The 21,153-nt window shown below is 34.6% G+C and overlaps 1 protein-coding gene and 1 pseudogene across 3 annotated transcripts in view; one reads left to right on the top strand and one right to left on the bottom strand.

The window, feature by feature from the left end:
* Positions 1–21,153, top strand: part of LOC128240247 (uncharacterized) — a 67,293-nt gene that overhangs the window by 36,753 nt on the left and 9,387 nt on the right. For 2 of the 3 annotated variants that reach the window (XR_008262100.1, XM_052956786.1), the window contains exons 9-11: positions 537–704; positions 1,747–1,925; positions 2,949–3,099. Coding sequence is in view for 2 of the 3 variants with exons in the window: in XM_052956786.1 (XP_052812746.1) it covers positions 537–704; positions 1,747–1,925; positions 2,949–3,099 (498 nt within the window). In the remaining variant the exon portion in view is untranslated. Of the gene's footprint in view, positions 1–536; positions 705–1,746; positions 1,926–2,948; positions 3,100–4,884; positions 7,702–21,153 lie in introns of those variants that run through there. The other variant, XM_052956788.1, reaches the window with a different exon arrangement.
* Positions 15,960–17,123, bottom strand: LOC128240250 (uncharacterized; annotated as a pseudogene).

Genomic DNA, 21,153 nt, shown 5'->3' with positions numbered 1-21,153 from the left:
ACCTAAATCATACGTTTTTTTATTATGATCATAAAAGTCAAATGCGTGAAACACGATAATGCATTAAAATATTAAAAAAAAACATGTTGATATTGCAACAAGTTAATTGTGCGCCTGAATATACCTTTTGCATTAAAGTAATATTAAGTTGACCATAGCGGCATCTTTCTTTACTAAACAATATTTGATTGTTGTCTATAACTGTTTTGATTAATGATTAATTTCAATGTGTACCATATACGCTGTGTATTGCAATGCATGCGTTTGATTTTATTATTAGTTCGTATTTCGTGTGTCTTTTTGCCATTTCAACTAGGATTCATTTACCTTAAATGCAGTATATGATTGTCGTCGACAGTTTACACAGAAATGAACAAATCGTATATAATCAAATTGGCAACCATATTCCATCATAAATGTAAAACAACTCTGTTTTCTACTTCTATCCGGCTCCGACTGACATAATTGAAATGATCCGATTACTGCTTTGTGGCATAACCCATTTCTATTTTTCTACTGTTATTTTTACTTTTCAGAGGAGGGATGTCAGGCTCCGATTGATAAAGGAAATAATGCAATTTACCGAAATGGAGCCACATTCACTGTTACTCATGACAGCTGCACCGATGGCAATGTACCCAGTTTTAAGGGACAGATAACTTGTGAAAATGGCCGCTGGTCAGAGCAAATCAGGTGTTTGAGAGGTATCTCGATTTACGTAAAACTAGTGTAACTTTCAACAAAGGGTATATCCTATTAAATGATTTGTTTGTGTGTGTGAAATATAGTTTGCAACATGTATTGGTACAAACATTAATTGAAAAAGTACCAATAAATAAGTAATTTGAAAACCTAATTTGTTAAGACTTATTAAGAATCACAAAGTGCCATGATATATCTTTATTCATCGTTTGAGTGAAATTGACAATACCAGCATCATTCTTCATCGAGTCGGTAAGGCTCCTCAATTCCAAATGCTCTTTATCTGAAAAAGGAAAGCATTTAGTACACATATACGATAAAAACACACCAACATTATACAGTTGTTTTGAGTGCAACAAATCCCCTATTAATGCATGTGTTTAACTGTTCAAATGTCGGGGGACCGAATGTATTGAGGATAATTGTTTGTTTCAGTGTATTATACCGAGTGAACGACAAAATATATATTTCACGAGTGGCGTAGCCAAAAGTTAAATATTCACTTTTGGAGTTCACGAGGTGAAATATATCGCTATCTAACACTGAAACAAACAATCTTTTTTATCGTATACCTAAAATTAAAGTTAAAAGTCATTGCATTATACTTTTTTAGAAAAACGCGCAAATTTGTATGTACACGTAACATCACGTCGTTTTAATCGTGTCCCAGTCTTGTGCGCGCTGACGTTTGATTTGGAACTGAGTCTGGGGTTAAATTCAAAACAGTGAAACTAATCTAATTTCCGATTCCAGTGTTTTCTTTCTATGAGCTTAAGTTGTACAAGAGTTTAGATATCATTCGAGAAAACTGTTTTCTGAGAAAACATGAAGATATTAGTTGCAGATTCCCATTTATTAAACTTACTGCTTTGCATTGGAGGTATTAGCGTAAGATTGCATACAGAGAAAAGAGCTACTATGTGACATTATAACCCGGAATTGAGTTGCATTAATGTTTTTATCGAACACTTGGAAACCAAAAATTGTTTGGAAATTCTGTCGTTTCCGCATAAGGAATTTGAACATCTATTGTTATTATTTCAGCGCCATCGTTTAGAATCCGGGTGAAAACCGCCGATTATAGAACACATAACGGGGCACAGCAAAATGTTCATCTTAAGATTTATGGAAGCAAAGATACAGCAGATTGGACAAAATTGAATCAAACATTTGAACGTGGAAGAATTACAGACGAATGGCTGATTACGCGAAACATTGGAAAGGTTGTACAAAGACTAATTAATTATCAATATGCGCATATAATATGTTAGCATCTCATACATTTTCGGTTCAAGTCGGTGAATTTTGTATATCTATAGCATCAACTTTAAGGACAGAATGCATATTTAAAAAAAAGGTTTTCGTTCATCATTTTGGATTCCTACTAGGATAGCTAGACTTTTCTAAATTGAAAAAAACACTCACGAATTCTTAGAAATATATCCGTAGGACCAAACTCGTGCGTTGAATATATTTAACTGTCCTGAGTGTTTCATGTTGATTCGTTCAGAAGGTTTTGTTGCTTAAGTAGTATTATTCATCATCGACTCTATCTTGTTTTATGCTCTATAAAAAGTGTAGGAAAAATAAAATTTAAAGCCATAAGGAATATAAATGATAGAGCCTGCCATTTTCATGTTATTTCTCTATGTGGCAACGTTTTATCAGCAGTCGAAAAGTGAGCCGCATGGTCGTCTTTGTAAAATACGTTTCTTTTACCACATTTAAGACAATCTATTAACTAGTCGGTATTGATTCCAATGAAGGCACTAAATTGAAAATTCAAATAACATAAGAAAAACAAATATATGTAAGAAGGAAAAATCGTCTGCCCATGCTCAAATATTAACATTATTTACAATTGTTTATAACTTAATCCTAACAACGGGCATGAGTTTGTCTTGTAATCATTCTTTATCGGAAGAATCTTTAGTCCCTTAAACACTACATTTATTATAAGCTGTGTCACCGCAGACAATCTATTAAATGTTATATTAGTCAGGAAACGATACTGCGAATATTTAAGAAACCCAAGTATGGTAAAATAAATTTGAAAAACGAGTTCTTGGTAAAGTAACGCATAGCTCGATCAATTATGATTGAAAATAATATCATAAATAATGATAGACATGATCATACTCTAAAATGTAATGTTAATTGATAGAAATATGTCACTCGTATAGTAATATCTATCCTGTCTGTCATTATCAACCATGTTATTATTTGCATACATTTGTGATCTTCAGATTAAGAGGATTGTTCTTTCCACTGGAAAAAGCAACTTATGGAAACCAGATTATGTAACCATTCATGATGAAGACACGGACGATTTATACGTGTTTCGATACAACAGGAGAGAATACATACACGACAGAACTATAACTCTTTACCCAGAAGGTACTACCTAATATGATTAATATTGAATCATCCTTTTATGAACAAAAATAAACGCAACATTTGACCTTTCGTTCTGTTTTCGACACAATTGATGCATTGCTCGATGCCTATAGTTGAATTGTATTCCATTTTCCTGAAAGATATCCTAGAGTTTTTCCTGGCAACACAGTGTTAGGATATTTCTTTCTATGCCTTTGACTGATGTAGGATGCAGGTCTGATAAATGTAGCATTTAGAACTTTGTTGATCATATATATATTGACTTTTTCAATTATGCATTTAAATTATAACAAGGGGATGCAGTAGTTTGTTTCCTAGTCTTAGAAAATTGTATGTTTTGCCCTTTTTTAAAAGCTGATTTTCTTAATAAAGATGTTGATTGAATACTTCGAAGAGAACTCATTCTAAAGCAATATAATTATAGATTTGAGTAATTGATCTAACTCAATTAGTTGTACTTTCTTACATTTTGCAGTCGATTCTTTTCTCTTGAACTTTTACCAAAGCTTTAAGTCGACCAAGTATATGTGAGTCAGCTTTCAAAAACAGTTGAACCATATAGGATGTTGGATGACGTGTTAAGTGTTAAAATGAGTAGAGATTGGGATCTGCTAAAAAATATTGAAGCACTTCTGCGTTTAAGAGCAACTTTATAACTTTGTTAACTTAATTGAATTAGAATCTTCTTTCGTAAAATTGTGGCTTTCTTCGTGTTTTAGTCTAAGCGTTCAATCAAACCTTAAACTGAACGATATGCTCTTTGATGATTGGATTTTATGAAGATATACAGCCAGGTTTGGGAACAATCGGAGAATAAATAGCTTTAATATTGATGCCGATCCTCATCTGACGTTTCGCGTTTATCTGCCACGTGTAGGTCCGTTTTGATTCACTCGAATCAGTCCGCCAAGGATTGAGTTTATTTTGTTATAGTCCTTCGGACATTTTGCCAATAAGTCACCAATACACATACAATAAAGATAACAATATGCTGTTTTGTCGGAAAGTGTTACTGTTTTCATTAATAAATAAAACAAAATGAGCAGAAAGCGTGAGTCAAAGATGGCGTTTCAAGTTTGATTGATCTTGGTATGAGGAAAGTTAATATATACCGTGCGTTATACTTTTAGTTAAGTCCGATACCTGCAATAAGAAACAGATCATGTATAACTCAGCGATTAAAATACCTTCTGCTGAATTAGAAATCGACTTACTTCCGTCCTAATGTAACATTGATTCATAGAACATTAACTATGCCTGCCTTTAACGTAAGTAAATGTCCTTAGGAGAACCCTGATTAATAGGTTTTTTTAATTGTTTAAATGGATTTGAACGGAATGTTTAGGGAATCCTTGGTAAATTGAAATTTTAACGTATGGTTATTTTCCGAACATAGTAGAACTTATCACTATTTAGAAGTTATTTTTCGGTCCCGATATTATACCTTTCTTGTTTAACTCATTTTTTAATCCGAAACCGCTATCTCGAAAGAAATCGCTATATCGAAAAAAATAACAGCCCCGATTCGGTATATCACACCTATTTATCAATTCTTATTTCGAATTCGATTTTCTCATAGTTTTCACCCCATACTGCGAATGCACTAGTGTATCGGCTTGAGGTGACAATGGAGCACAATTCGCGCTTGTTAAAGAATGACATTTAGTACGCGTATGTAACAAACATCGATGTCAAAAAATGAGCGATTCATTTGGGTGATGTTGTGTGTTTATAATTACTGGTAAGCACAACCTGAAAATTATTCGAAAATGTCTATCTCATCAGATTCGATCGCCGCATCACTCACTCGACCCGCTACCGAACAATTCGGAGAAGGGTCCGGTAATCAACCCGGGAGGATATCTGGATCGGTAATGAAAGAAGAGGGTGTTAAATATATACAAGCAAAATAGTATTTTATAACCTCTATTGTTAATGCCCCCTTGCACCGATTTGAGAGCCGAGTTCTATCCCAAAACGTATTTAATGAGAACGATCTTGCTACATATAGTGTGTAGGTCGATGTCGGCTCCGATCAAGTTTTTTAATTTCAATCTTCTTAGTTTGTTCGACATTTGACCGAAGAGTCATCATTTGTTCAAGTTTATAACCTTCTTATGGCATTGATGTTAACTTTAAAAGTTAAAAATGTTTATGATATGTAAACATACTGTGATGTGCGAGGACGTCTAAAATATTTGTCGGAATACCGCAAATCGCATGCTTATCCATAAGAAATGACGGAGCAGTCAAGTTGATGTTAACAACGTTGTTAACTTTAACAAAGTTGGAAACATTCGGAACAATGTTTAACATTTATCTCGACAATTCAGTTAATAGCCCAAATTTTAAGTCTCTGTAAACATTACGCCACAAAACAATATCATGGTCAGTTTTCTCTCTACTTTCTATGGCTCATATTCATTTCTAAACGATTTATTGTCAACAAATGTAAGCTTTTCACAAATAAATTTAGTTCATTCAGATTGAATTAGAAGGTCCTTTTTGAAGCTTATACACTTCAGAAATCTGGACGTTTTAAGGATTTTGCCAGTTGTCAATTTGATTTTCAACTACAACGGCTTGACAGATTGTCGATAAATCGATATAACATTTTTATGTATTATTTGTAGGCGAATAGTTTGTGGTAATCATTTTCAAGCCCATCAAATAAAAAACGAGTTTAGAAATTTGTGAGACCAATAATCATTTACGGGATACGCTTTATAGTACAAAATATTATAAAGAAAACATTTTAGAATTTTACAAATATTTCTTCTGACGTTATAGCAATGAGTATGGGTTTTATAGTTTATTTGGATATCACATTGGTAAATATAGTATTTCTTGTTATATAGTTCATACCGTATCATGTTAAATTGTTTAGGTGCAACAGCTCTATGACTTCTTCAGGTGAATACGTTATCAATGAAAGCGTTGAAAACCTTGAATAGCTGTTTTCGACACGCATGATTTTACTTTTTTACAATTATGTAATCACAGGCATTAAAATCGAATAAGTAATATTTTGAGAGGCCCCAAACTGTTATCGATAAGTGCCTTTCGTATGTGATGATATTTTAATTCAATTAGCTGCTGTCATAACAGTAATTGATTAACATATTTGTACTAAAATATATGCACATTGCTTTAATCTCGCGTGTTTATTGCTAGTGTACAGTAAATTAATGTATAATTCTATTTAAAAAATCCCCTTAGGTTCCTCACCTAGAATTATTCAAGATTATTTGGCTTTCTTCCAAATGCACATTAACATTGCAATCTTATGAACGTATTAAATATAGCGGTCTTCCAATTTGTACTTTTGTAAACCACATAACACCTAGGTACCATTTTGTAACCCCGACGCATTAATCCCTTTAAAATTTCATGTCAAAATGTAAATCTCAAGGTACTTGATTTCGATTTACGGAATTCAAGAACTGGGCTGGTATTCAATATAAGTGTTAGTTGGATCTAAGAACGATGTAGTGGATCGGATAACTTGCTAATAATAACTGATCAATATAATGAATTAAGCCTTAAAACAACTTTAATGCTTATATTTCTTTCATCGTAAGATCATTTACGCGTCCATTCGGTCATTTAGTGCATGGTGCTGTTTATTAGTCTACTTCCCTTTATCGCAATTTAAGGGTTTGTTAGTATCATTATATAAATATGCACACGTCACGCTTGCTCATGTTTAAATATGTTCAATGGAGGCTCAACCCCATAACCCTTTACATTTCAAGAGAGGTAATGAGAAAAACTAACACAGTTTTACGCAAATTACGTAACACATTTAAATTCAAATTGAAATGCCGAATTCAGTGATTCTGTAACAATGCATTTAACACGTGCACAACTAATCCAATAAAACGTTGATGAATTTCCCCTTTTATATACATGTAGTACAGATTAAGCTTTTCTTTATTCTTTTCTAAAACAACATTTTAACAGATTATATTGAGAAAGGACATACATTAGGTGTAGTAAGAAAGTGCAAGTATGGTGTCATTCACAATAACAATTTTCTTCAATGCCAGGCCTTATTTCTAAGAACCTTTTGTTTTGGGTTTCAATAGAAAACACTTATTTCACATAATATACTAATCGATGCACTTATACATGCCATCATATATGTTGATTTTGGGTACAACACAATTGTCAATGAGCAACCCGATTAATTTGCATTGTGTATCTTGTAGAGATGATTACCATCTCTATGATATCTGATGTTGTACATGTTGTGGGTATTTGAAGGTGAAAGGAATTTATCAAAGTCCCAGATCAAGTGTTGATTTTGTGTGAACTGTATGTGTGTTTGTTCTGTCTTTGTCGGTTGACAATATTTTCTCAGTGCTATTGAACTTTGAACATAGGTATTTGAGCTACTGGACTTTATCCTTATACATTTTAATGATGAAATATGTGTACATATTACTATATAATTTTGTCCGATATGGACAAGTGGTATTTGACCTTTGGACGACTATGTAACATAAGATTACATTTCTAAATAGACATAGTATTATGCTCATTAGTTATATGTTTCTCGCTTGTCACATTGGAAAAGACAAATAAATGACCTGTGCTGAAACAAAATGTGTTTTTTTCTCAATTTCGATCACTTAGAGACGACTATGATCGTAGATGTACAACTAACAGTTACCGTATGTTCTCCTACTTACTTATAGACAAAACATAATGAATTCATAATGCAGTGGTTCATGCGTAAGTTTCGTCTGGAAAGTAACAAAAACACAATTTAATCAAGAGTAGTGTGTAAGATGAATTAAAGAGCTTTTTCGAGATATGTAAAATTAGCTATTATTACATACGTATTAGACACGAAACCTTTCATAAATGGGAAACCATATATATTTCCCACAGGACTCTTCTCCAAGTCAACACATCATGTCTCTCTTTCCGTCACGACAAAGCATAAATGTGCATGTCCAAAAGGCAGAACTATTTAACTTATAGGTGCAGTACACGCATTTACTCTACATCGGCTCATTAACACTAGCAATTTGGACTCTCATTAAAGAAAAAAGATTCAGTTTTACATTCGAGGTCAACATGCTTTATCCAGAGCCGCTTCTATTCAATTTATATGCATTCTTTTATAAAAGTGCATGCAGTGCGTATAGCTTAGTTCAATAATGAGTGAATTGTTTCGCTCGCATCCGATCAGTGATGCAAAGATGATTGCCGTTTGATTGATAAAAAGAAAAGATTTTTTCGATGGCCGCCATTTCTATGTAACTAAAATATTGAAATTACTAAAGCTTTTAAGGAATGTCGGTTACTATAAAACAGTAAAAAGCGGGCCAGCTACACTAGACTTTCTGTTCTTTAGTTATGTTAGAATAAATAAATAATGCACATCCAGAGCGTTTACTATATTTAATTAATAGAGAAAATTTAATGAAACTTATATGAAATGTGAACAGCTAAAGTGCAGTGAACACGCGTAGTTTAATCTGGATAAGAACACTAACTCAGAGGATAATGCCCGTAAATAAACGAATTTATTCAACAGCTAGTCATGTGTTGCATTTAGACATGATTTAATAAACTGGTGTGTGTAACTATACTGCTGTTAAGCAAAAGCCGATTAGGCTACAACAGGTCAGAAACACCATAAATTTTGCCCTTTGTCCGGGCTTCGATTGACAAAAAAGTTACATTTTCCCATCAAAAGACTATATCGAGTAATAATTAAACAGAAGTGGTATGCAAAAAACAGAAGTGGTATACAAAGTAAACCAATAATTCACCGGATTAGTACAACTAGAGTTGTTGTCCCTAAATTAACAAATAAAGCTTTGATACGTTAGTCCCGAGTCAATACTACATATATGTCATTCATAGACACACATTATTTAAGGTTAAATGCAATGGCGTCATTTTATAAACGAACGTACCACAAATGTCCAAAGATTAAGAAGTTAAATACATGAATTGACAGTTTTTTATTTGTTTTTAAATTCAAACTTATTGTGTATCTTATGATCGTGAAACTATTGACATTCGGTTGAGGGTTTGTGCTAATGTACATAAACAATGACATTGCCGATCAAGTTTCATAAAACAGCAAAAAACACTACTGAAATCCCATTGGACGGACTACAATGATCAGAAGATCTTTTCAAGATCACCGTACAGCGTCATAATAAAACAACGGAAACTACAGCGGCAGGCACAGTTGCCTTCAATGTAACACGGCATATAGATCAAGGCCTAAACAACACTAAACGAGAAACACACGTTACAATACAATAAACCTAACGTAAACATCAGTGATTAATGTTGGAGGAATCTGCATGGCTCAATAAATTTAAACATGGTTATTGTCTGTTTACACCGCTTTTTGGTTTACCTTTAGCGATATGTTACAGGCAAACGCGTCCTGATCCTATTGACAAATACAAAAACAACCATTTTGCGTTGATAATGTTCATTTGGTAGGGGAATAATATATTTTCCGGCCATAAAACCGATACAAGCAAACGTATTTGATTTTAGGTGCATTCTTAAGGATAATATTTCAGTACCGTTTCAAAGTTTTAACAAACATTTTCTTTGAAATACCATTATCAGCATGACGAGATGTGTCAACCGACCCCACATCTATTTGTAATATCATTTTAATATAATTCACAGCTTACAATAAAAAAGATCTTTATCTGTTTTAATATAATTTTCGTATCTTACAAGTTAGCTATATTTTGCTGTCACCAGCTTTAACATGTATTTGTCGTAGAAAAGCCAACTTTAAGAAATAAATTTTGTGGTATATACAATCATTACATACAGACAGCCTGCTATTACGCCGCTTTAAAGTTTGGGGACTTAAAAGTATTGGTGGAACATTCATGGATCACTGTAAATTTAGATAACCTGCACACCGTTGACCGGGATTTCTAAAATAAATAACAAAGGGGAAGAATTTCCATCTTATGTAAGATAAAGTTATCATACCTGATTATATAAAGTTTCGATTAAATAAATCAAGTGGTTGCTAAATTGTTGACTTGTTCTTACATGCAAACCATTAACCTGAATTACTGAGGCTAAGAATAACGTGGCAAAATGTATTATATGCAAGAAAAAGTAATCTTACTTGATAAGATTAGAAGTTGGATGATTGTATACAGTTTCAATGCAACACATGATGTTTTGACTCTGACATTGACAGAAATGTGGTTACATGCAAAACCTTAACCCACATTTCTAATTCGAAAAATAAAAGGGAAAATAATTGGATAAAATGCAAGGCATATTTATCTATTTTTGTGAATTCAGATGAATGGATAGCTGGGAACACATGTCTAAGGTACCTATGCAAGGTATATATGTAAGATGATGTGTTTGCTGAGATAATTGACTTAAACGGGCTGCATGCAAAACTAAACTAGAATTTCTAAGTCGAATAGAAAAGAACAAATAGTTATATAACTTGATTATTCAAGTAGGTTGGATGATTGAATATCAATGTCTAAAGTCTCAATGCAATACATTAAGTAGGTGCTGATATATTAACCTATTTGTTCATGTCGAAATGTAAAGGGCAATAATTTGCAATATATGCAATATAGAGTTATTTTATTTGAATAATTAATTAGGTCGGATAGGTGGGAACACATGTTTTAAGTTGCAATGCAATACTTGATGTACTTGCTTAGTTATTGACTTGAATATGGTTCCTTACAAAGCCCAATCTAGAATTCGTAAGGCCTAAACAAAAAAATATGTCTGTTTCGAGTAACCCGACCCTACCTATAAAAATGCGCCTCCCTAACTATTTTTTTCCGTATCTGAGCAAAACAATATTCGTTAGCGGATAGACAGTTACGAAGGGCGGATAAATGCGAATTGGACGATCATAATTATTGTTTATATGATAAAACTAAGTCATGCAATGACAGTAATGTAGGAAAGACTGCCATGTGCAAGGAAACACTCTGAACTTACGACAGATTTTGAAAAAATAATCCCTACCTACCCTACCTAAACATTTTGGGAAGGTTACCCTAAACAAACAATTTTTTGGCCTAATTAGAATAATAAAGGGTCATAATTTGCATTTGATGTAAAATAGAGTTTTCTAACTTGGTGTTTGAAGTAGGTTAGATGGTTGAGTACTGCTGTATAAAGTCTCATTTCAATGCATAAAGTAGTTGCTGAAATATTAACCTGGGTGCTTACAAACAAAACCCTGATACTGGCTATTTCGAGGCTTCGTTGCTGATTTTAATCAGGTGATGATCATGTTAAGGACCAACAGACACCACAGGCTAAGGTGAGAGTTTGTTATACAGTAGCAAGAAGTGACGTCATCACGTATATTGAGGACCCTTTCAGTTACTAGCGAGCGTCGTAACGAAAGTAACGTGATAGATAGTCACACAGGCAGCGCTGGATGGCTTAAGGCGCGTGAGTCCTTCGACGAGACATTCAAACATTTCTCGGTGATAGACACAAACATCAGTGATGAACATATCACAAGAGTGCTTTACAAAAACGCTTTACAAGGCATTTTAAGGATGGAAAATATTGCAAATTTATGACAGTGCAGAACGTACTATAAGTCCAAATAATTGTACGTTGACGGATGTTTTTAGATTTTTGATATGGCAACTCCTTCACGTACAAATTGTTTAGTATCAAAAGTGGGTAGTTGTTCCGATCAGGATTCCGGGTTAAAGCATATAGCGTCTATAAAATATCATAAAAACAAGAAATATTACCAGATTATGTTATTTTATATTAGTTCCGTACACAAAATATAAATATCCAACTTATAATTATGAGTTTGACGACTTTTTTCATTTCATTCAGTCAAAACATAACGATATATTCATAAAGGGCACCTGCAAGACTTCAGGGCACAGTTTTAAATCGCTCGGAACATTTCGGCCATGGCCGAGTTGTTACAATTGTCTAACGAGGTCTATCTCGAAGCTTTGTCGGAGGAGGCCGAGTTATTACGATTGTATCGAGTTGTTCCCCTTCGCATAATTGTTGTCTGTGTCAGTCAACTTTCGGTTTATTGGAAAGGTAAACAACTTGTTTTAATGCATTAAATGCTTGTTTAGTGCAAAATAACATTTCACTTACATGGTAAAATATGAATATAACTCTTTATGATCAAATTCAGTCATATAATACTTCACTTAAAACAATTTCAATATTTTTAAAACACCCCCCTTTTTAGCACATTCCCGTTTAGACGTTTGGGATTGGAAGAATCCCGTATAACACGTCTATTATTTTACACTAAACGTACTATATATTCATACGTGAATACCTGTTGGGATTTTGAACTGTGCATAAGTCACCGAGGGGCTTTGTTTCTGCTAAATGTTGTGTCAGATGATTTACTGCGTGTTGATGTGTTTTGTCTGAAATATTAAGATGCAAACATTGCCTATTTACTTGAGATACTTCCTCAGAGACCAACGCCAGGACCGTAAATGTTATCCTCATCCTCAGGGTCGCAACCCGGAATGAGACTTACCCAAACTACACCAGGGACAAGAAAAGTGATTGGCATCGTCACATCACACCTCGATTGAAAACGCGTGTTGTGGTCGGTTCGATAGTAGTTACAGGCGAAATAGACGAAATTCGGTTTGCGAATATAAGTACGATCGCCTTGAACAGCTGGAAACATCTCCGAATCCACAAGTAGACTAGTTCAAATGGCTGTGCATACCTGATATATATTGTGTTAATGAATTTTAATATAATAACGTGGTTTATGACTGGAATCTATTTCAGTGCAACTACTCGGGTTGACACATTTGTAAAACATAGCATTTATATATGTGGAATTATGCACATAGAAAGTGCAATGATTTAATAGTGCCGCTTAACATTGATAGTGATCGTATTGTTGGCATACAATTTTAAACTTCACAAAACCAGTATGAGTTCTTTTTCCAGGTATCTATAACTTGTTGTTATCTGTACCAATGTACAAAAAAACATATTGACAAATTATATAGTGTATGGTATCAATACTTAAGTAGTCGATTCGGCATATTTGTAGGTATTTAAAATAAATAAATAAAAATGTATAACAAAGAAACATTTTGATTCGTAAACCTTTTACTACTCACTAAATAACGCATTTATGGAAATATTTATTTCTGATAACAATGTTGTAATCGTGTGCTAAATAGATGAAAACGAACTAATATTCAATGACAAATGGGTCCTAAATTATTTACAGTGATCAACTGTCGTCTCATTAGGTACAAAATATTGTTTTCTGCACCTTACTTTAAAATTAAAGACGGTCTTTCATAAAAGCCATTGTTTTCGATATTTAATCATCTGTTCGGTAAATTGGAACAATTGTTTTAATTGTGGTAATGCTTAATTGGGAGTAAGACTGCACCTTTAAATCGTATTGCATAAAACACGTGACAAATTGACAAGTCGTTTTCTGTCTGATTGAAAAACTGTAAGTGTCTACACATTTTCACGAACTGTAGTTCCGCTGGAACCTGACATCTGTCATCGCACACTCGCCGGTGTGAACGATACAGGGCGATTTGCGTTGCTTAATATAGTCTTAATTTGCGAATAGTCCTGGCCTTCCAATACATTCATCAGCGAGTATATTGCATAAGATAATTTCACTGAACACAATTGCGTGTGTGTCTCCACTCTACGCTTAGGTTAAGCAGAATTTGAAAATTTGATGTTATAAAATGAATTGACTGCTTCAAAAAAATAACCCTAGTTATTTCGAGGCCTGAGTCACTAGAAGCGTATTCTCGCAAAATACGAACATTCCTTACGATAGTTCTCGTAACTAAACGACCATACGGCTATTCTCTTGACAAAATAGTCATCTTGAAGACATCCGTACATGTTATTAAAGCTACTACATTTATATGAAACAGCATCCGTATTCTTAATGTTATTATCATTATAGACACCAAAATCGGATCGCACAAAAGGCACCTCCTGGTCGGTCTTATAACAATGCATAATTTGGCTCGTTCTCCATTACGGCTCTCTTAATACCGTTAGACCACATTATAACTGATCTTTGAATCAAACGACTGTTGAACTATATACCTTCCTCCCCTGTGCAACTGATGTGCAAAGTACAAGTATACAAATGTATATCAAATTATCCAACACAAGGAAAAACACTTGTTTCATGAGAAAAGTTTTGTTTTTGTTTTTTAGTGTGTAGTGCATAAGCAGACATTTCATCCAATGTATAGTGTTCGGGGTCATGAAACACTATACTATAGTTTTTTTTCCAGTGCATACCGGTCAATTCACTAATGAATATAATTATTGAAAAGTTTGTATTGGTCTATGTGCTCATCGTGAATTTATATTTTTCATTTATGCGGGTTTGCTTAATCTACAATATGTTTATTTTCAAATCGTCCTGTTTGCCAGGTTGAAAGGTCTGGTTGCTTTACGACTTGTTCCGTGTTATATCACACACGTGATTTTAAATGCCATAAGTAAAATGAGTTAACATTGACCGCACTCCCCACTCACATTTAGATTGTTGTTGCTGAATAGATCCGGGCGCTATATCTATGTATCCTTAATGTAACTGGTGTAAGGTAGATATAAAACCAGGAAAGGCTGCTGTCCACAGATTTTAACAAGCAATGAGAACTCAAAATTTCCAAGTTATGGTCTATAATTCAAAGCGCTAGGCAAGGGAGTACAATTTTAACGACCTTCGACATGACGCAATGTGGAACTTACCGCGGGACCGACCACACCAAGGACGGGCGTTCATGCCAGATTTCAACTTGTTGAACTACTATATACTCCATATACTTGATGGAACATAACTGTGCTTGAGAGAATGGTAATTGACGGCCGGCAATCATTGAAGCCACAACATTTTATTATATATATATAATATGGGCCGCGTCGCGACAAAACCTGTCTTAATGACCAAAATATCGATTTTGACTTTTCTACATTTTTATATACGTGTGTTTATAACAATAAAAAATATGTAATTTCATTTTTGATATCTCGTAAACTTTTGGAGATTTTCCACTTTAAGTGACACAGGGGTAAACGTCGATTTTTTGAAAACGCGTGACGTTATGACGTGTAAAATACCAACAACTAACGTAAAAACTTTGTGATAATTAAGCGAACACCTGTCTTTATGAGTAAATATATTCATAAGAATATTACTGACATAGACCGTTTTAATTGTTTTATTTTCAATTTTTATTTCGTTGCTTAGCAACATAAGAACAGTTAAGAATAACATGAATCATAGCATCAGAATGCAAAAAACTGCATTTTAAAAAACAAATCAACAACTTCATTTCCTTTCAATATCACTTTATTAGAGTTATTGTCTAAAATATATATGAATATACAAAAGATGTCGTGAATTTACATTAACAATAGAACAATCACCGGCGACAAGGCATACACAGCTATAAAGTGTTTGGTACGGGGCATAAAATGTCCTGGTACGGAGGCCGAACGTATGGTCGGACGCATTTATATAATGATTCTTGTCGGGAATGGCTAATGGCTAAATCCTGCAGCTTGAACAACATCCGGTCGGGCTTGGGTCTCGAACCGGAAGGCAGGATCCTTTGGAACGTTCAGGCTCAGTGGACGAAAATCGAAAGTACTGGTACTTCTTGAAATTTAATCATGCATGACACTTGATTAACAAGCGATTTTCATTAATAAATAAACGGAGATTGGCTACTTATAACATACTGTAACATTTGCGGTTATTATTTATATATGGGTTTTTAGTCAATCGTAAAACCATAATCTTTATGTAGAAGGTATGGGCCTTTTATGAGTTGTAATTGAACGTGACGTTACCTTATTCCATTGAGTGCTTTGAAATGATCGCCAAGGAAGCCTTTCCAGTTTCTCCAAGACCATGCTGGATAACGAAACGCTGTGTTAGAATATGAGTATTTGTTCACAACGTCCTCCAGCTGATCCAGGCTTTCACAGTCCGTTCTCCTGTACAATCGCTTCACATTTCCAAACCCACTATCCACGAGGCATTTTGCATGTCCTGCAAGAGTTTGATAAACGGATTTATTAATTAAGAGCATGTGTATTTTGCACGATGTTAAAGTTGCAGAAACAAAAAGACGATGTTGTAAAAGCAGCAGGAGAATAAAATCTTATAATAATCTATAAGCAAAAATTAATGTGAATATACATCTATATATGCGTATTCAACGAAATCGTTATATGTTTATGTATAAAAATATGCATATATATTTACTATAATGACTTAGATAGACGAACCTGGTATTTGCATAAGATACTCAATAGTACTGTGCTGAATCTCCACATGAAGTAGCCCACGAGATACTTATTCTTATTCTGACCTGTAATGCGAAAAAATACATGAATGTGTGTAATTAATTTCCTGTACAGAATGTATCGTCCACTTACGCGCAAATTAAAGCAGAAACACACGTAAACGCACACACGCACAAAACTGCAAAGGTGCGACATTGTAAATGTTACAGACAATTACCAATAGAAGTAAGAGGGATGGCGCAGAGGTAGAGTGTCTGCTTTCCGACAAAGAGGTGCAAATTCCGATCACCAGTCGGGAAACATTCTTGTGACCACTCATATTGACACACAGTACTGGTGAGTTCAAGCAAGGAAATTGATTCGAGAGTTACTCTATAAGCTATCAGCTTTCGTCACAATTGAACTCAAATAAATTGGTATGCTAGTAATAAATTGTATATGCTTTGTGAAAGATTTGTTCTGTGTTTAAATTTACCTGGACAATTATCGGCGTGGATGGAGCAAGACGTCGATTGGCCGTCGTAGTTTTGAAGGGCCCAGTCTATCATTGAAATGACGGCATCTGGTCCGTGTGATTTCGAACCGTCTTTCCACATGGTCTCGTTCTCGTCGATGAGGAAATTCAGCTGGTGTGGGTCGCCATCTATTCGGAATCCAAATATACTGATCTTCCGAAGGGACAAGAAGAATAAGGGCCCCATTTGTCTATAGTAATGCGGCAGGCTAACACTTTGGGCAAAGTCAAACGTGAAATGGTGGTACCGCTCACATTCAGCGGTGTGACGCGTCTCCGTACTGCGACGTATACAGTCATTGTACAACTCCCGTTCCTGAAAAAAAGTTATAATCGGCTCTTTTATTTACCTTGAATATAACTCACTTTTACCAGAAATTGACATTGTCGTATAATAATAGGTGAGAATAGCAGACTCGTATTTGTGATTTCAGTAAGTGTGCACATTATGATTTATGTACATAAAAAAACTATAAAGGTCATGGGTTCGATCCACTACACGGGTACTTTCTTATTGCTTCTCGAGAACAGGAAATTGATGCGACAGTTATTCATATTATCATCACAAAAAACTTCTTTGGCATACAAAAAAACTTTGTACTTTACCTGTTGTGCCTTCGTTATATGATCGCTGTATGCATCCGTCGCTTCTTTTTTGTCGTCTTCCTCGACAGCGTCCATCACGCGTTTCCTGATTTTTTTGCATGTAGCACAGACGTCGTCACGCGGAGATGCGATTTTGATATGGGGTACACATGTCGACCAAATTGTCTTGAAGGCGGTCAGCTTCACACATCGAATGGGAACCACCGAATCTACAGCCTGTTTCTCATATTCCTTGAATGTCTTCAGTTTCGTTTCGCTTGCAGAGAGATAAGTTGGCGGAATATTGTCTCGCCCTCTTGGAGCTGCAGGCATTGTTAACCCCTCACGTTCTGCATAGTTCAGGAGAAACTTTACCACGCGCTGCACAGCTTCAAACGTTAGGGCGTGCTTGTGCCGTCTTCCAGTGTTTCCATGGGTCCTTGGAACGATCCCATTCGTTGCCATGTGCGCCATCAGACCTTGCAAGGCACTTCTTCCTATGTCATAGCAGAGGTGAAATGCTCGCCTGCAAACAATGGACCCATTATATTTAAATGTATAACGCATCCGTTGTCTCTTTTTTCCTTTCTTAGTTGTTGCCTTGGCGCGGTCGTCTTGTAAGATGGCCATAGTATACATGTCTTTTTCATTTGTGTCTATTTCTCTTAAGTTAAGTATGTGTTCATACACATTTCCTACATTAAGCTGTTGTGAACATTTCTTTTGACACCCACACCCATCTTTACACACTTTCTTTATATCGACGGATTGAGTTTAAGACAGTGAATAAGTTAACTTAACCGGTTTTTAAGGATGTTATGATGCCGATTTAAGGTGATGTATGCATGTAACGTTATTTATTCACATGTTATACCTAAGTGCAAATTTATGGTAAAACCAAATTTACGCCCTCCTTTGACAGAACAAAATAATGAAAAACATAAAAAGATAACTTACCTCCAACTCTGCATCCATTTTAACACATCTAAGTCAATAACCTGTACAAATATCTATTTTTTCTTCAGTGTTTACAAATCTAACTTCTCACTTCCTGGATAAAATACGTGACGTCATTTAAATCCGGTTTTCCCTAAAACATCATCAATGTCATTAAGACAGGTTTTGTCGCGACGCGGCCCAATTTATTATATATATAGGTGTTAGGATTTTATACTCCGTATTCTGGCGTTAGCACACTGAAGGGTCCCAGAGTGACAGTTCAACCACCGCACACTTATCCTGGGAGGTTAACCAGTACTAGGTGCCTTCACCTCTGCATGGAACTAGCAACTTCTGTACATGCCAGGGGAAGTGGTACAGTGCGATTGGTCGTTAAAAGGCTTTCATAACGAATCACAATAGAAGTGACCTGCTCAGTCCGGGATTCGAACCCGGGTTGTCCAATTCACAGTCCAACGCTCTATCGATTGAGTTAACCGTGCGGACGATATTGTATAGCCATGCTGTATTATATTTGTATAACTCTCATAAAGAAATATAATGGAACATATTTAAAAGCCATCAATACGCTTTTGAAATCAAGCATATCCAAAACAGTGCACTCATTAACTAATGATGTTTATCATATTTCATTGAACTGCAATAGTTAAAGGGAGGTAATTTAGATGAATGATTTATATAATATGCTTGCATTGATGCATTCCCATGACACGACTTCCTTTGTATATATTTTGTATGTAATATATTTTTGGCCATTAACTACCAATTAAACAAACAATCTTGAGTTGATCTGATAAAGAAAACTGGACAGATATTTTGTTACAAGTGGTAAAAGTTGGCGTTATTGTTTGTATCAGCATAGCGCTTTGATTGGAAGAGAGCATGACGTAATTTGCCAAAGGATATACGCTGTGAAAATAATACATTCTTTCATGCTAAATTTATATAAATATTCCCAAACTTGTCTTTAACAATAAGTAATTAGCTGCATGAAAGTCAAATAATTTCTTCCTGAGATAAATTACTGTTTTAAACCAATTAATTACAAGGAATGATCAGTTTTGGTACGATCCAAGCAAGTTATAGCGGTATTCTTGATTCGCATTGGCCGATCAATCTTACACAAATATTACTTGTAGTAGTCTTAAAAATATCTGAGGGTCACAACACTAAAATGGAAGTGCTTCAACGGGTATTCGTTAAGATTTGATAAGGTTAATACCTTTGTATGGGTCGTGAAATAAAATACGATCTTACACTGAAATCAACAAATATCCTCTATTTATTTGAATACAATAGTATATTTTCCATCTCAACCTTAAGAGAAAAGCGTGGTTTTTAGTCTTTATATCGTAAAAGAACATTTCTGATAACATTCGGTTCTAAATGTGTTCAATCCTGAATTGACGTCATGGACATTTACTACATAACTTATTAGACATGATTTCACGACTTAAATGTAGCAGATTTCGTTAAAAGTATAGTGCTTTCTGGAAATCATGTATGCATTAAAATTATAAACAGAAATTAAACAATAAGATGTATCTTTGGTTTTGAATTATTCCGGATACTACATTTCTGCAATGCATGTAGCGCATGAAATGACAGTAAATGGTGGTATTCGGCTTCACTAGAGCAGGTAAAACAACGACGTCTTTATTGGCAAAGCATATGATAAAACAATATAACACCAGTCATCACAGGCTCGCTTACTCCATATTTACTGAACTCGTTGAATAAAAATGTGTTTTATATGACGACTCGTGAAAGATCCTAGATATACATTTACTAATGGATAAGCCCTTCCATAAGATCAACCACTTAACGACAACACTTTAAATTACTACAGCTCCATATTTAGAAAACTCTTGTTTTACAACAGATGTGTCGGGAAGTTACTATGGATAAGAAAGAAGTACTGAGTTAACTAAATTATCTCTGTATCCGTTTTTAACGGTCAGACATAAAAACAACACATGATTTCGTTGACTTCGTGTGAAATGAAAACGAAATGGTTGGGTTGTTTTAATGATAAATTATCTTCATTATTTCACATAAGAGCTCGCCTTTTAATACTTATTTAAAAATATGAAAGAAAGTGCTATGCTTTTCGAACGTCGTTTGAAGCGGTACTGAAATTTGAATTATTGTGCATACAGAGAGAACGATAACTCAATTTCAACAATGTTTAAAGCGACAGTCGTATTCAAAGCCTAAGACCTAAATTAGATTTTGTAAGAGTGATAAATCTTTAACTACTTACTGAATAATGCATGTATGGAAAATATAAATTACTGATAAGAATATTTTAACCGTGTATTTAATGGTTGTAAAGGCACAAATTACACGATGTCTGGTGGATCCTAAAGTATTTACTTTGTAACAGTGATCAACTATCGTATCATGTGGTAGAAATACCGTGTTTTCTGCACCTTTCTTTAAAATTAAACACGGTATCCTTCATGAGAACCCACTTATTTCGATATTGATCTTTTTGGTAAATTTAAACAATTCTATCAATTGTGGTTCATGTATTATTTGGTGGTAAGAGTGCATCTTGGTCGCCGACATAAAATATGTGAACGAGGGTCAAGTACACACTCGAAATGAATCACCAGACAACCTCAATCTCAATTGAAGACTATTGTACACGTCGTCTGTTTCTTTGTTTG

Source organism: Mya arenaria, chromosome 7, assembly GCF_026914265.1.
Source record: "Mya arenaria isolate MELC-2E11 chromosome 7, ASM2691426v1".
NCBI lineage: Eukaryota > Metazoa > Mollusca > Bivalvia > Myida > Myidae > Mya > Mya arenaria.
The sequence above is the reverse complement of the archived record's forward strand: the minus strand, read 5'-3'. Positions and strand labels throughout refer to the sequence as shown.